Consider the following 14130-nt stretch of genomic DNA (forward strand, 5'->3'; position numbering starts at 1 on the left):
CTGCAAACATTACATTCCGAGGCCGGGATTCCTCCTCCGTCTCTTCCTTCACTACAACAATTGGGAAATCAAAGCTCTCGTTTGATGCACTTGACTCCTGTTTAATTCTGATCGGCTCCAACATAACAACAGGGACTTTGTGTGTAGAATCAGCTCCTGGTGGCCTGCTGGAGGAGCTAGAACTGTAAATGACAGGAAGAGGCAGGAAAAAAATTAAATTGGGAGTCAGAATTGGACACCTTTTGTACACTGATGCTTTCCAAGACCTCAGGATGTTAATCTACTTTGTTTCTTTTAATCCTGAGTAGTATTCTCTTTATGGAATGCAACATCCAAGTTTATTTCCTTTGATGTATACTGAAAAAGCATTACCAAATGGAAAAAATTTAATGGCTGCACCATTAAAGTTTGAGATTTATCCATATTTTGACCCAAAACTAGAGAATTACTCATGGTTTGACCCATCAGTCCAAAATTTGCAAATAGTCTCAGTTTCTTTCAAATCATGCACAAAAAAGCACTTCCACTGAACATTGTAAACTACACAACTGAATAAGGCAGATAAAATACATATTTACATTATCATGGAAAACTTTCTTAGTGCCTTGCAGCTCCACCAAAACCTGGACCCTACTTTTAGAACTAGATCTGTCTTTTTTCATGTATTTAGTCCTAACAGGATGAGAATGGACAAGCAAACTTTAAAATACCTGCTTATCTTTTTAAACAAAAGTGAAGAATTTAAATCTAACAAAATTAATTCAAGAAGCAGCACATCAAATTACATTTTTCAATGCAAGTAAAGACTCTTCAAACAACCATTTAAACTGTTCATTTAACCTGTTCATTAGAGTCCTTCACAGAATTTACCATGTAAATGGAATAGAGCAAAAGGTATTCCAGATTAAAAAGCACCTGCATTTCCAACTCAAGTAGGATGAATATCATCTGATTTTTCTCTGCATGAAAAATTAATCTCATGTCAGAGGTATGCTCTAATTTATTGCAACACATTAATGGATCTGCACTCTTTAAAAAATGCTGTGTAAATATATTTGCTCATTAATATTCCATCAGTAAGGGAGAAAAACATTTGTGTAGACTCTCAGTAGATATCTACTGCTCACTTAACTGTATTGCAGCAGAAAATGCTTAATAACCCTCTTTGTAGCATCAGTTCCTTAAATCTGAAGTACTTTATGGTTCCGCAAGGGCTTTCAACATGCAGCTTTTTCCTTTAGCTGATTTTTCTGAACTTAAAACTTAATTTATAAATGGTATTCTTTCAATAACGCCAACCTAGCCATCATTTACAGAGTCAATATATCTTTAGATGTTTTATTAATACATTACAAATGAAATTACTGCTTTTAGAATGCAAAGAGTGCTGTAACAACCATCAGGCCTGACCTGTTAACAGAGGTGAGACAAATCGACATCTTTATGCATTAAAGAGAGAAGAGACTGAGGCATGTTCTGTGGAGGTGAAATTTACATTTTCTTCTCTCACACTTTCCTTACCTCTCTCTGCTCCCAACACTGGAGGCACTGGGTGAACGAATTGGAGGGTGTACATTTGTCACACTGATTCCTCCTAGGACAGAAGGATCAGATTAGAACAGAACACAGGCCTGTGCCAAGTCTGACATACGACTCAGAGAAGTACACAGGTTTTGGGGAAAATTTCTCCTGCAGTAAGAAATATCTCATTTAATACATTTTCATGAAAGGATGAGAGGCATGAGATAACAGAGGGGAAGAGGACTAAGAAAGGGCCATTACATGCAAGCAGGCTGATGGGTGAGTACCTTGCCTGGCTGACTTCTCCACCTGATCACTGCAGGCTGTTTTGTCTTATTAAATTCAAGCAGATCTCTCAGGAGAACTGCCAGGAAACTTGGAGCTGGTGAGCAGGAAGAAGTCTGGGGGACAGATATGAGAGAGACCAAAGGTCTGGGGCCCAGAGAGCCAAAAGCCTTGTGAAGCAGATTGCTGAGCAGCAGCCCTGAGAAGCCTGAGTGGGCTGTTAGTGCTGCTTGTGAATGTACCTGTTGTCTCTGCTATCCCGCAGGAATGTGGGACCACCATGCGAGCGCACCAACGTTGCATGACCGCTCCCTGGGAATTCCCACTCACATAGCCTTCCCACAGCTCAGGTCAGTAAATGGTCAGCTGCCAGCTGTTGGGCCACCAACACGGTGACAGGAATCTCCCGGATCCTCCAGGTCTACCACATTCAGCCACCCATCACAGTAACTTCTCTGGTCATCCTGTGTCAGTGCTGCACTGCCCACCCAAGGCACCATTTCTAGTCTGCTGTTACATCCTCTCTCACTTTCTCAAATACTTGTCTCTTACCACAGCTGCTAGGTTTTAATCTGCACACCTGAGTGAGTCACTTTCCTATGGATTTCTATCCAATTTGCTAAAATCTACCTTTTTTTTCCCCTCCCTGTTTTTAAGATCTGGATGCTTAACTTTTGATCACAATGCTAAAATATTATCTCTACCTTCTACTAGGGTTTCTACAACTTTGTGTTCACTTTCTTATTTCTCATGTTTAATATAAAACCGAATTAATTCTGATGTCAGTGTTAACACTGCCACATTTGATTTTTCAATTGCACCACTTAAATATTAAATTGCACCACACTGAATTACCTGAGAGGCCTGGTGATGGTACTGAGGAATTTGGTGACTGCACAGTCCTGTTTGAAGGAGGTTTTGGCTGATTCTGCTCTACAGTGCCATCCTTCCTTACAGCATTATCCAGTGTCATGCTTCCTGAACAATCAATCTAAAAGGCGGGGAAGCAAAGAGAAGCAGTTAGTGTTGGGAAGGGAAAAAAACCCCTCCAAAACAACAAAAACCAAACAAAACCAAAAAGCCTCTGCTATGCTGTTATTTTGAAAGTGAAGACCAAAATGCATTTCACCAAATTTTACCCATCCAATAGTGAGATGGTTACTTTAAAACATATAATCCTGCTTTCCCTAAAAAGAAAATTAAATAGCCAAATCCAGACAGCACTTCATTTTAAGAGCAGATAATTCTGTAGGTGCCAATTTTTCTCCACAGGCTACAGAGAAGTCTTAAATCAAACATGGAGCCTTCACACACTGAAGTAAGTTTATCTCCACACCTTCTTTGGACTTGCTCACATTAAATACTCTTGAAAATATAATATGCTATACACAAAATACCCCTTAATCCATGGGTGTTGAACAGGACTGGAAGAAACTCAAAGGACACTCAATCCCATCTGTCCCACATACCCTCTGGACAGGAGCCATGCATACTGACTCAAAAGGAAACAGCAAACCAACACTTGTTCTTTCCACCATGACTCAGGCCAGACAACTGAACTTTATTCCAGGGGCTCCCAAAGCAGCATTCTAACTTTCTGTAAAAACTACACATTCTGGTTTGATAAGGAGAAATGACTTTTTGAAAGGTTTGGTTTCTTCCAATATTTAAGATAACATTTGATAAAATGTATCCAAAGTTGATGCAGCGACCTTGGCAAGGTCAGCATATTTACAGTGATTTGGGCCATGTATCTTGAAGGCATGAACTCAAATCACACACAAGTAGAAGAGTTCATAATATTGTGCACAGAAATAAATATGCTAAGAAGTCTCACAGACTCAGTAGTTTTATGACCATGTTGTGTAGTTCACCCTTTAAGTCTGACAGATACTGTGATTCTGTAGTCTATGTACTCCATTTTAATAAAGAGAACACACAGTATGTAGGTAAAAACAAAGCACAGATGAGAGATAAAGGAAGTAACAGCAAGCTATGACTAGAAAACAATGACACTTCAGATAGCTACAAGCCTTAGACCACAAAAACCAGGTGAGGCAGTTATGTGGAAAATAAAATCACCTAAGACTCAATAACTCCAACATGGAACTCTGGCAAACATGTACCATACAGAAGATACTATAAAAGAGAAGCTTAGAGGGTTAAGAAATTATGATCTTACTATGCTCTATCACCAGCTAAGAGGCATGTTAGAGAATATACAAAGAAAAGAAGTACCAAAAGGAAGAGACATAAGGAATATATCCAGTATGCTGACCAATAATACCTACCTAAGATAGCTCTTTTAATAAGTTAAAAATAGATTTTAAAAATGTTACAAATCTACCATAAATGCCATCAGCAAACCACTGCTATCTATAGACACTGGTAAATGAAAGCTAAGCTAACACATTTTTATAAGGATTTTGTAAGGATCATTATGAGTGCTGCAGAAAAATATGCAGCATACAAATAAACATGTCCAATTACAATTACAACTTGTAATCCTACTTTTCTTAGTTGTCCTAACAGCTGTCTCCCAGAATAGATCTGAGTATTTCCAGCAACCGCGCAGGAAAACTGCATTGTTCACTTCCTAGAACTCTTTCATTTTGACAAACAGAATTTCAGTCTAAAAGGTTTCTATTTCTCACAAACGTTAAGACTTCAAAGTAGAATCCTTAAAACATTGCCTCTATGTTACACTCACATCAGGCAGAGATGGCAGATTATAGGAGCTGCCCACTGGGGAACTCAGATCTATCACGGGGGGACCGTAATTCTTCCAATCACACCCAGCAGCACTGGTGACTGTGGGGCTGGATGGAGTCGATGTTGAGCTGCTTGCAGTTGAAGGGGTGGATGAAGCTTGTCCACTACTAATCTGCCACTAAAGAGACAAAAATCCACAATTCAGCATTTTTTTTCTTTGCAACAGGTCACATCTAACCGAATATACTGATAAAACCAGCAGCTTAGTTCAGGAAGCTGACTTCAAACATAACTTCAGAGTAAATCAGGATTTTATCTCATTTGATCTCACAAGACAATGGAAGATAACAAGTAGTTGAAAACTATGAATAGAAGAAATGAACGCAAATTCTTAAATTCAAAGCTACACCGCAGTGTTAAGTATCTATTAATATTTCATGCTTCACTGACAGTGTTGTGGAAGAAAAGTAACAGTTTTTGTTAAATAAAAGTATTACAGGTAATAGGGTGAATGCACAACTGCTCCAGTGCTTTGCCAAATAAACCTGCATGCCTTAAGTCTTTGATGTTCCCTTAACAACATAAAGTCGTTAAGAATTTGAAATGCTGACTGGATCTCCATCCATATATACATTTAACACCATGATATGAACTGCACAGTCAAGTCAGACAAAATTTCTTTCTCATCTAGAAATGCAGTTTTTAATGGAATTTCCTGGCAACTGCAGGCAAAATCTGACTCTGCTCAATTTCTTTTTAGTTAGTCATTCTATTTACTGGCCTCTAGTTTCAGAAAGGCATTACTGAATTATGAGGTAGCTTGAAAGAAAGGCTTTTATACAGACCAGTCTTCTTTTCAGAGGCACAGAATAGAAGTGACTTACTTTTTATTCTCACAAGTCCTCTTAGATATTGTTCAGCTTTCTTCCATTTAGTTGAATTAGTTCTCTGACATTACAAGCATTGCAAACACAACTAGTATTACCCCACTCTTCAGGTCACAGATTTGTTTGATTCTTTCCTGCTTACCTGCACCCAGCAACTCATGTGGTAATAATATGCTTTTTAATAAAGATGAGCTTTCCTAAACACCAATGTGTTTGCTTCTGTCCCAGTCCAGCTGCTGATCAGCTGGGCATTGATCAGTCTCACTCAGCAGAGGTGTCACAATTGTGGAATCTCTTTTTTCCTGTCACCTGTAAAGGTTCAGATTTGCCATATCCTAGGGAACCATGGCAGCTCTAGCTTTTTAGCCAAGGCTTTACCTGGCTTCTGGTGAAGTCACTATCATTAAAATAAACTGCGATTTTCTGATTTGTTTTCTCAATGACTCCAGTGTGCAGACCACGGGCATGCTAAGTTTTGGATAAATGGTCAGAAACCACAACAACAGCAAGTAGGAGAATGAAACACCTGCTCAGCACACACAGTGGCTCACCTCCCTAATGCTTCAGCTGCTTAGAACTGTGAAAATGAAAGCAACTTGACAGTTACCTCATTAAGAAAACTGCGCGTATCTTGTAATAGAAAAACAATGTAATCTCTGTTTTAATTGAAAAGCACTCTAGAAGTGTAGTGCAAAAGATTATGTAAGGCACATTTGATGTTTCATTTCTAAATGGAGAGTAAAAAGGGAAATACACTTTACCTGTTTTATAGCTTGCTGTGCCAAGAATGCCATTTGCAATGGGCTGGGCTTCACTGCTGGCCTTGGTAGGTTCTGATTTTGGGGAAATCTCATCTGTTGTGCAGGAAGAGCTGAACCATTGGGTTTGGGACTATGATTCTGAAAATGAATCAAGCGTGGAGGTGCCTGCATAAAAACAATAAAAAGCGTTCTGAAGTTAGCTGAGATCTGTTCTATATCCCACATTTTTTACTAAACGGTCCTTTTAAACTTCTGAAACTCCTCATAAATTATATGCAAAGTTCTGAAGTTAGCCAAGATCTGTTCTATATCCCACATATTTTTTACTAAACGGTCCTTTTAAACTTCTGAAACTCCTCATAAATTATATGCAAATAAATAGTATCACACCATTTATCTGAATGATCAAAAGCATTGAATTTCAATGTTAAAACCTAGTAGACAGTTTTGAGTTATTTTATTATATGAAGAGATATAACAAGAGACAGTGAGAGTGTTTCCAACTTTGAAAGATACATGAGAGAATCATTGGGTGTTATGCAAAATATATGTAGCAAAAAAAATTACTGACATTGACTTTTTGATCACTTGACAAAAACACAAAAATGTTGCTAAGCACTGTATATGGCTGGATACAACAAGATTTTATTTTTTTAAAGAATAAATACAAACTGGGTGCCACCACACATTTTGCAAGGCAAGTTTAAAATGCCCACTCATTTCTCAGTAAAGAAAATGTCCTCTAAACCATCTACATAGCTATGTGCTGAAGATGATGATAGTTGAACTTATGTATCTAGGTTTAAGTGCTTTCCTTTTTTTCCTATCTTACTTTATTTTCTCCTTCAGTGCCATGGAAAAAAGAGACTCTGAAAACACTCGTAACTTACCTGATGAGAAGCAGGAGGTTGTTGCATGGCTCCTGGCATTCTTGGGTTTGGCAGAACTACTGGTCCTGCTCTGCGCTGAGCTTGCTGTCTCTGAGCCATGACCTGCTGCTGCATGTGCTGGAGGCGGAGCTGAGCTAAGCTGATCTGTGTCGGGAACTTGGAGAGCTGGTTGGGAGGTAAACTGCCTGGTGGCTGTAAGTTTGCTTCCATCACAGGGCTCTTGGGCATATGTGGTAGAGTTTCCTTATCTTCAATTACTAAAGAACCTATTTTAACCAAAAGAAATAAAATCAATACTGAAGTATGGCAGTTAGCAGAAATGCCATCACGCTGTCAGCAACATGCAGCCTGACTAGAACTCAAAAACAATTTCTGAAGTAATTTGTTTCTTTACTCAGACTTTCTTTTATTTTTCTTCACTGGTTCTTATATCTAGGTTATCTACAGAAACTGAACATATCTGATCATAAACAAAATGGCCTGATGGCTGTGATTTCTGAAACTAGATTGATAAATATGATTTGGTTTTATCTATCACTTTAAGTCTTACAAGAACCCCAGCCCGGGTCTATACAGGTGCCATTGCCATTTCTACTGTAGCACTTTTCAGAATGTAAGGGACCATATTTCGGAAGTTCATTACATAAATATACACAAGAAAAAGAGTCCACCAAACACAGGAAGAAGTCAGCTCATGACGAACATCACAGCTGAGCAGCAGTTCAGAGTTATCACCACACAGCTGACAGCTGGTTTCTAGAAACATGTTTCACTTTCAATTCCTGTCTCCAAGAAAATTATTTATAAAGAAGGACCTTGGAGAATTTCCTTGCTACCATCCAATGTCCTCATGTCTGGGAAAAGGAGCTTGTTTGCCTTGAAGAACTGCCATAACACTTCCTGCCTCTGACATTGTAGAGAATCACACATTTGCACCTCTGTACACTGAGAGAACACTTTCTGATGAAAGGCAGAAAATGTCCCACAGACATCTCACAAAGCCTTCTGCACATGACAGAAAAACAAAAATGCCCACCAAGATAACAGTGGAGAGAGAAAGGAGCACCACAACAGTCAAAATCCTGAAAGACCTCTAAAACCTTTAAGTCCTCCTGCTAAGCTGTTGAGTTCTTAGGGTGCTTATCATCATGGCTGAAAGCTTGGTCTATACAGGTGCCATTTCTACTGTAGCACTTTTCAGAATGTAAGGGACCATATTTCGGAAGTTCATTACATAAATATACACAAGAAAAAGAGTCCACCAAACACAGGAAAAAGTCAGCTCATGACGAACATCACAGCTGAGCAGCAGTTCAGAGTTACCACCACACAGCTGACAGCTGGTTTCTAGAAACATGTTTCACTTTCAATTCCTGTCTCCAAGAAAATTATTTATAAAGAAGGACCTTGGAGAATTTCCTTGCTACCATCCAATGTCCTCATGTCTGGGAAAAGGAGCTTGTTTGCCTTGAAGAACTGCCATAACACTTCCTGCCTCTGACATTGTAGAGAATCACACATTTGCACCTCTGTACACTGAGAGAACACTTTCTGATGAAAGGCAGAAAATGTCCCACAGACATCTCACAAAGCCTTCTGCACATGACAGAAAAACAAAAATGCCCACCAAGATAACAGTGGAGAGAGAAAGGAGCACCACAACAGTCAAAATCCTGAAAGACCTCTAAAACCTTTAAGTCCTCCTGCTAAGCTGTTGAGTTCTTAGGGTGCTTATCATCATGGCTGAAAGCTGTCCCACGGGAAAGGAGCTGGGAGTGCTGTTTGACAGCAGGAACCCTTTCTTTGGATGTGAAATAAGATTAAAAACTGCCTTCCTTGTTTTAGAAGTCAGAAGTTAGAAGTATTGACCAGAAAACTGAAAGCTGCTATTTTCACCATCACATATACCATTCAAATAAAGTAAGTTTGTAAATACTTTATCACAGTATTCATAAATAATACTTTTCCCCATGCAATGCACTTTAAATGTTTCTCACAGTTAGGGAAATACATTTAACAGAGTAAATGAAGAAATAAATAGCGCAGAGGCTGTCGTCACAAAAAGAAAGCTGCTTTCCAAATAGGATCAAGATACTAAAAGGCTAATAAAAAATGTATCACACCTAGATTGAAAATATTCTGAGCCCAGAAGCTAGGATCACAGTGGAACTGGATGGTATTGTTAGTCACTGGGGAAGGATCACACCTTGCTCGGAGGAGATACCGTAGTCGATATGTAATCTAGAACAAGAACAAAAACAAGGTTTTTTTTTTCTCCTCTGGGGCCAGAGCCATATATCTGAACAGAACAAAACCCCCAAAAATACACCCCTTCACACACCAAAGCAACCAATCAAAAAAACCTACTATCAAAACCCCCCTGAACAAGCCTCTAGAGAACTGAGGTTAAAGATAGAGAAATTTATCCAAGCTACAAATAAAGAGGTATTTTTAACATCTTTCCCTTATTCCTAAAGTAGTTTTAGGAATACAGCCTAAACAAAAATAACAATTCTTCCCTGTAGGAATACATATCCTTCTAAAATCTTGGCCATTATATTCAATGACTTTAACTACTTGCAAGTGGAGCTAAGATTTACACAACTGTTGATGTTTTCTCCCCCATTAATCTATTTTAGCCCATTCATTTTTCTTTCAAAGTATGCCACTTGTTTGGCAACAAGTATGATCTGAGGGAATTTTCTTTTGTACTAAATTTAAGTTTTCTTCAGACAGCCAAAGAACAGATTTTAATAAACTGTCTTTGAAAACTCAGATTCACAAATATTTTCAGATTTTTTCAAATGCCTTGGTTCCAAAGAACTGGACTGTGATTACACAAGAGAATATTCTACCAAATGCTCACAATTTATTTAGTGCCTAGAAAGAAAATGTTGTCTTGCAGTTGTTTCACTAGAAATGTCAGGAACTGATATACCAAAATACAACAGGCACTAATTTTAGAATCACACACAGCAAGCAGAACCTGGAAAAAAAAAAACTTGAGTTCAACTCTTGTTTTTCTTGAGTGACAGATTATTTCCTGGAAAAGAGATATGCTTGGCGAAATCATCTCAACTGTTTAAAATGACACAAGTTTTTTAATTTCAATTTTAGGCAGGTCAGTTTAAGACCATACTCAAAAACATTTAACATGACTAAAGATTTTTAAATTACCATGGAAAAAATTGAAGTGCATTATTATTATTATTATTCTGGATAGAGATTTCCTTAGGATTTTTGTGTATACTGCCAGAATCAAGTAGATGACACTACAGAAATTCTAGGCTTTTGTCCTGTTACCAGTACTGGTCACACACAGTTCCTGTCATAGTTTGCTCCACTATTTTCCTACTATTGTGCACACAGGTGTTGTAGATAAACTCCTGACTGGTTACCTCGTGTTAGTAGTAGTTGTGAAAAGTACAACCTGAGAGTACAGCCCCCAAGCTCTAATGCTGCCTTTAAGTCATTCTTTCCTCCCTCCTGGATATGCTGGAGCAAAAGTCTCACATGCTCTTCCTACGCAAAACTCCTTGGAAACAGATTTTTCCAAATGCCCACAGATGGGTTATCTACTCAGCTCCCCAGCAGCACCAACTTTCTAAAGCTCAATCTGTTCTTTTGAAAAATACTTTTCATTTGCTGAGGCTTTCTGGGCTAGATGGTCCTTTCTTTCAGCTGCCTAATGTTTATATGATTAAGATGCCTGAAACACAATTTGTTTTCTTACTCATGTAGCAGACTCTTGATGGCAACACTAAGCAATTATAAACAACATGACTCAGTTTGATATCCTTTTTCTCTATTCAATTAAAAAAAATATGACTGGCTGAGGCAGTATAAGGCAGATCAAATGAATTTAACTACTTGAAGTTGATAAAAACAAGTCATATTCTGCTATAGCCTGCACTATCAATAACAGGTATCAAAAAAAAAGAAAAAAAACCAAAAACACCACCACAAATCCAAACCCAAACAAACAAACCCCACCAAATACCCTGATAGGTTCTCAACTAACCAATGAGAAAATAAAGAAAAAAACTTTCTGAATCAGTTTATAGGAATTGGAAAAAAACAAGCATCTAGCATCTTCAACATTGCCCCAGATTGCTGCTATCAGGCAAGTACAGTCTAGTAACGTGAACCAGTTTATAGGAACTGGAAAAAACAAGCATCTAGCATCTTTCTTCAACATTGCCCCAGATTGCTGCTATCAGGCAAGTACAGTCTAGTAACCTTTGGAAAAATCAAGGTAAGCTTTTGGGTTGTTTTTTTTTTTCTTTCAAATTTTCTAGGATTTCTGTCCATCATGAACATTCAGCTTCGTGAGAAAACATGCACTCAGGTCTTAAGGGTCATTATAGCAATAAAATATTTAGCTTTGTAATTGTTTGTATGGACAAACAAAAACCTTAGTTTAATTTTTATTGATTTTGAAAGTTTTTCAGTGGGAGATGAACCTGACAGAACAAAGACATACAATAATATCTACATTAAAACACTAGATACCAGACACCGTGATATACAAATACTGTTTTTCATGAACTCAGATGCTGTAGCAAATATTGTAAAGAAGCACAATGATAATGTAGGCCACACAACATTTTTTTCAGTGTTTTATGGCTCCATGGTTTTCAACCCACAGAAAATGAGCTGTTCCTACTTCTGCAGATCTACAGTAGTTCTATGGTATTGTAACAGGAGAGAACCATGATCAGAGAGCTAAATTAATAGTAACATTCCGTATTTATGTTTAAGAGAAAACCACGACAACCATATATTAATATTCCAATTAGTAGAAAATCATGAAAAATTCTAATACCCAGTACTCCAGACAAGCATGTGCATGCTTATCTGACTTAACCCTAGTCTCTAGGTGAATGGACAGAGCTGTCTTCCTAACTTACCAAACGTTTACTGTACAACAGTGCTGTGCTGCTCCCACTGGAAACTGCCCATTTGGAAAAATTCATGACATGTTCCAGCTGTTTAGAGAGACCTGCCACTTCCTGTTGTTGCTGCAGAAGTTTCATCCTGTGCTCTTTTGCCAGAGTCTGCAAGTAGAAAAGCGGTTCCAGTCAAAAGGTTCAATTTACAGTTAAAAGGCATTAACTTTCATACTGGTAATTCACAATGATCACAGTGGTTTCACTTAGCTCCTCTAAAAAGGACTCCTGCCCCCTGATGCAGCAAAGTCAGAACAAACAGAAAAGTCAGTACACATTTACTCAAAATATCAGGACTGTCTGTGCTACTGACACATTTTTACATATATTTATATGTATGCATGTGCCTCTCTACACACACACACACACACACTCTTTTTAAAACACAACTGGAGATATTATTTTTCCAGGTACCCATTCTAGACAATTATCTTCTGTGATTTGCTACTGGATTACTGAATTTATTAAAAAATCTGATAGAACACTTTTCATGCATGATGTGTGGAATTATGAATTGCAAAAGCATGGAGAAAGAAACTGGCCACCCCTCAAAAACCAAACTTTCCTCCACCAAAAACCCCACTTGCTCAAGTAGTTGTATAGGACATCTCTCCACTTTGGAATCATGACAGGACATGCACAGGGGACTAATGCTAGAAATTTACTGTAATGTGAATACATAGAAGAAAATATTAAGATTGAAATTTTTCTTTCTTATGATAGAAATGAAATTACCTCCAACTGATGCAGCAGAGCTTTTCCCTTTTTATTTATTTCTACCATCAGTGTAAATATGGCAACTTTAATATCCTGTTCCACCTGCTTTTGATTCTGATTCACTTCAAGAATTCTGTAAGCAGACAGTATAGAAAATAATGTTCTTTAGCTCATAAACCCATCTTCTAAACAGTACTAAAAAATAAATCTGTTGCTTAGACTACAATACTTCTTGGTCATATGCACCAATTAATACATGCACCATCAGATACCTATAGCCAGGAAAATTACTGGGAGAAATAGAGCAAGTAAGAGTGACCTATGATAAAATTAATTAACTGGTAGCAAACTCTAATGCCATAACTCTGACATTTATCACTATTAAATGCTCACTGTAATTGAAATTGTTGATTTTCAGAGTTCTGGCACTTTTTCTGGAATGGTCCATGCCAATCAAAACTGCTTAAAGTCTAATTTCCACCTAAGGTAGAATAGCACTAATTTAGCTGTTTCTACAGCAGTGCTCAAACTCACAACAGCAAAGCTTAATGTTACGCTGGGGAAACCTCTACTGCAAAGATGAAGGAAGAGTTCAAGTCACACTTGGCATCCCCAGCTGAGCTGAATCTCCCTGCCTACTGCTGCCCCTGAACTCTGCTCAAAGAGCAGCCACAAAGGCTCACTGCAGATTGCATTTTACAGATTTATTTTTCTCCTGGGTTTGCAGTACCCAGTGAATAGAGCCCCAAGCATAAAAGTACTACATAAATCTTCAAATACATGTCACAAACATTATGAAAATTTGAGTCACAACCTTTCATTTTCTAAGAGGGATCTACACTAAGAAAATTAATGTGCTGATGGTGGGGAAGCATTTAAGACTGTATTCTACAGTCTTTATTGCACAAGTTGTTTTGTTGCACCCAAGTAACTGTTGCCCATTAAGTCCACAGGCTGAGCAGAAGAATTACCTAATACAACCAAGCATACTGAATAGGCAACAGTCACTACAGTGAACTTTAGAATCCCTCTTTCTGGAAGAATGAAAGGAGCGAGGTACAAAATACACTAACTTAAACATTTCAAGAAACTACAGCATATGTAAAGTATATGTAAAGTTGCCTTCTGTCAGTTTTAACCTCATAATCTAATACAAACCTGTTATGGATCTGTTTCCCTGTATATTTTATGTACTTAGTCTTCTCCATCAACTTGGTGATTAGTGTCTCAATGATAACTTTCTGGTTCTGAAAAGCTTCTTCTATAAACTGGTACCTGTAGTAAAAAGAAGTGAGGATTTACACATGTAAAAGGTGTTGTATAGTTGCTAAAAAGCAGAGTGACTTACAAAATAATACTTCTTTAATTGAAGAAAGGAGCTGTGTAAATCCGAAACTTAACTGTCATC

The 14130-nt window shown here is 37.9% G+C and overlaps 1 protein-coding gene across 1 annotated transcript in view; it reads right to left on the reverse strand.

Moving 5' to 3' along the window:
• The window catches only part of TRIM24 (tripartite motif containing 24), a 59371-nt gene that overhangs the window by 11424 nt on the left and 33817 nt on the right, over nt 1-14130 (reverse strand). Inside the window, exons 5-14 of the mRNA XM_041398612.1 lie at nt 13881-13997; nt 12741-12855; nt 11967-12113; nt 9180-9297; nt 7057-7322; nt 6167-6331; nt 4517-4696; nt 2662-2797; nt 1522-1594; nt 14-182 (exon numbers count right to left, since the gene is read on the reverse strand). Coding sequence (XP_041254546.1) covers nt 14-182; nt 1522-1594; nt 2662-2797; nt 4517-4696; nt 6167-6331; nt 7057-7322; nt 9180-9297; nt 11967-12113; nt 12741-12855; nt 13881-13997 — 1486 coding nt within the window. The remainder of the gene's footprint in view (nt 1-13; nt 183-1521; nt 1595-2661; nt 2798-4516; nt 4697-6166; nt 6332-7056; nt 7323-9179; nt 9298-11966; nt 12114-12740; nt 12856-13880; nt 13998-14130) is intronic.

This window comes from Onychostruthus taczanowskii, unplaced genomic scaffold (genome assembly GCF_017590055.1).
Source record: "Onychostruthus taczanowskii isolate IOZ18803 unplaced genomic scaffold, ASM1759005v1 scaffold15, whole genome shotgun sequence".
In the NCBI taxonomy this organism is placed as follows: Eukaryota; Metazoa; Chordata; class Aves; order Passeriformes; family Passeridae; genus Onychostruthus; species Onychostruthus taczanowskii.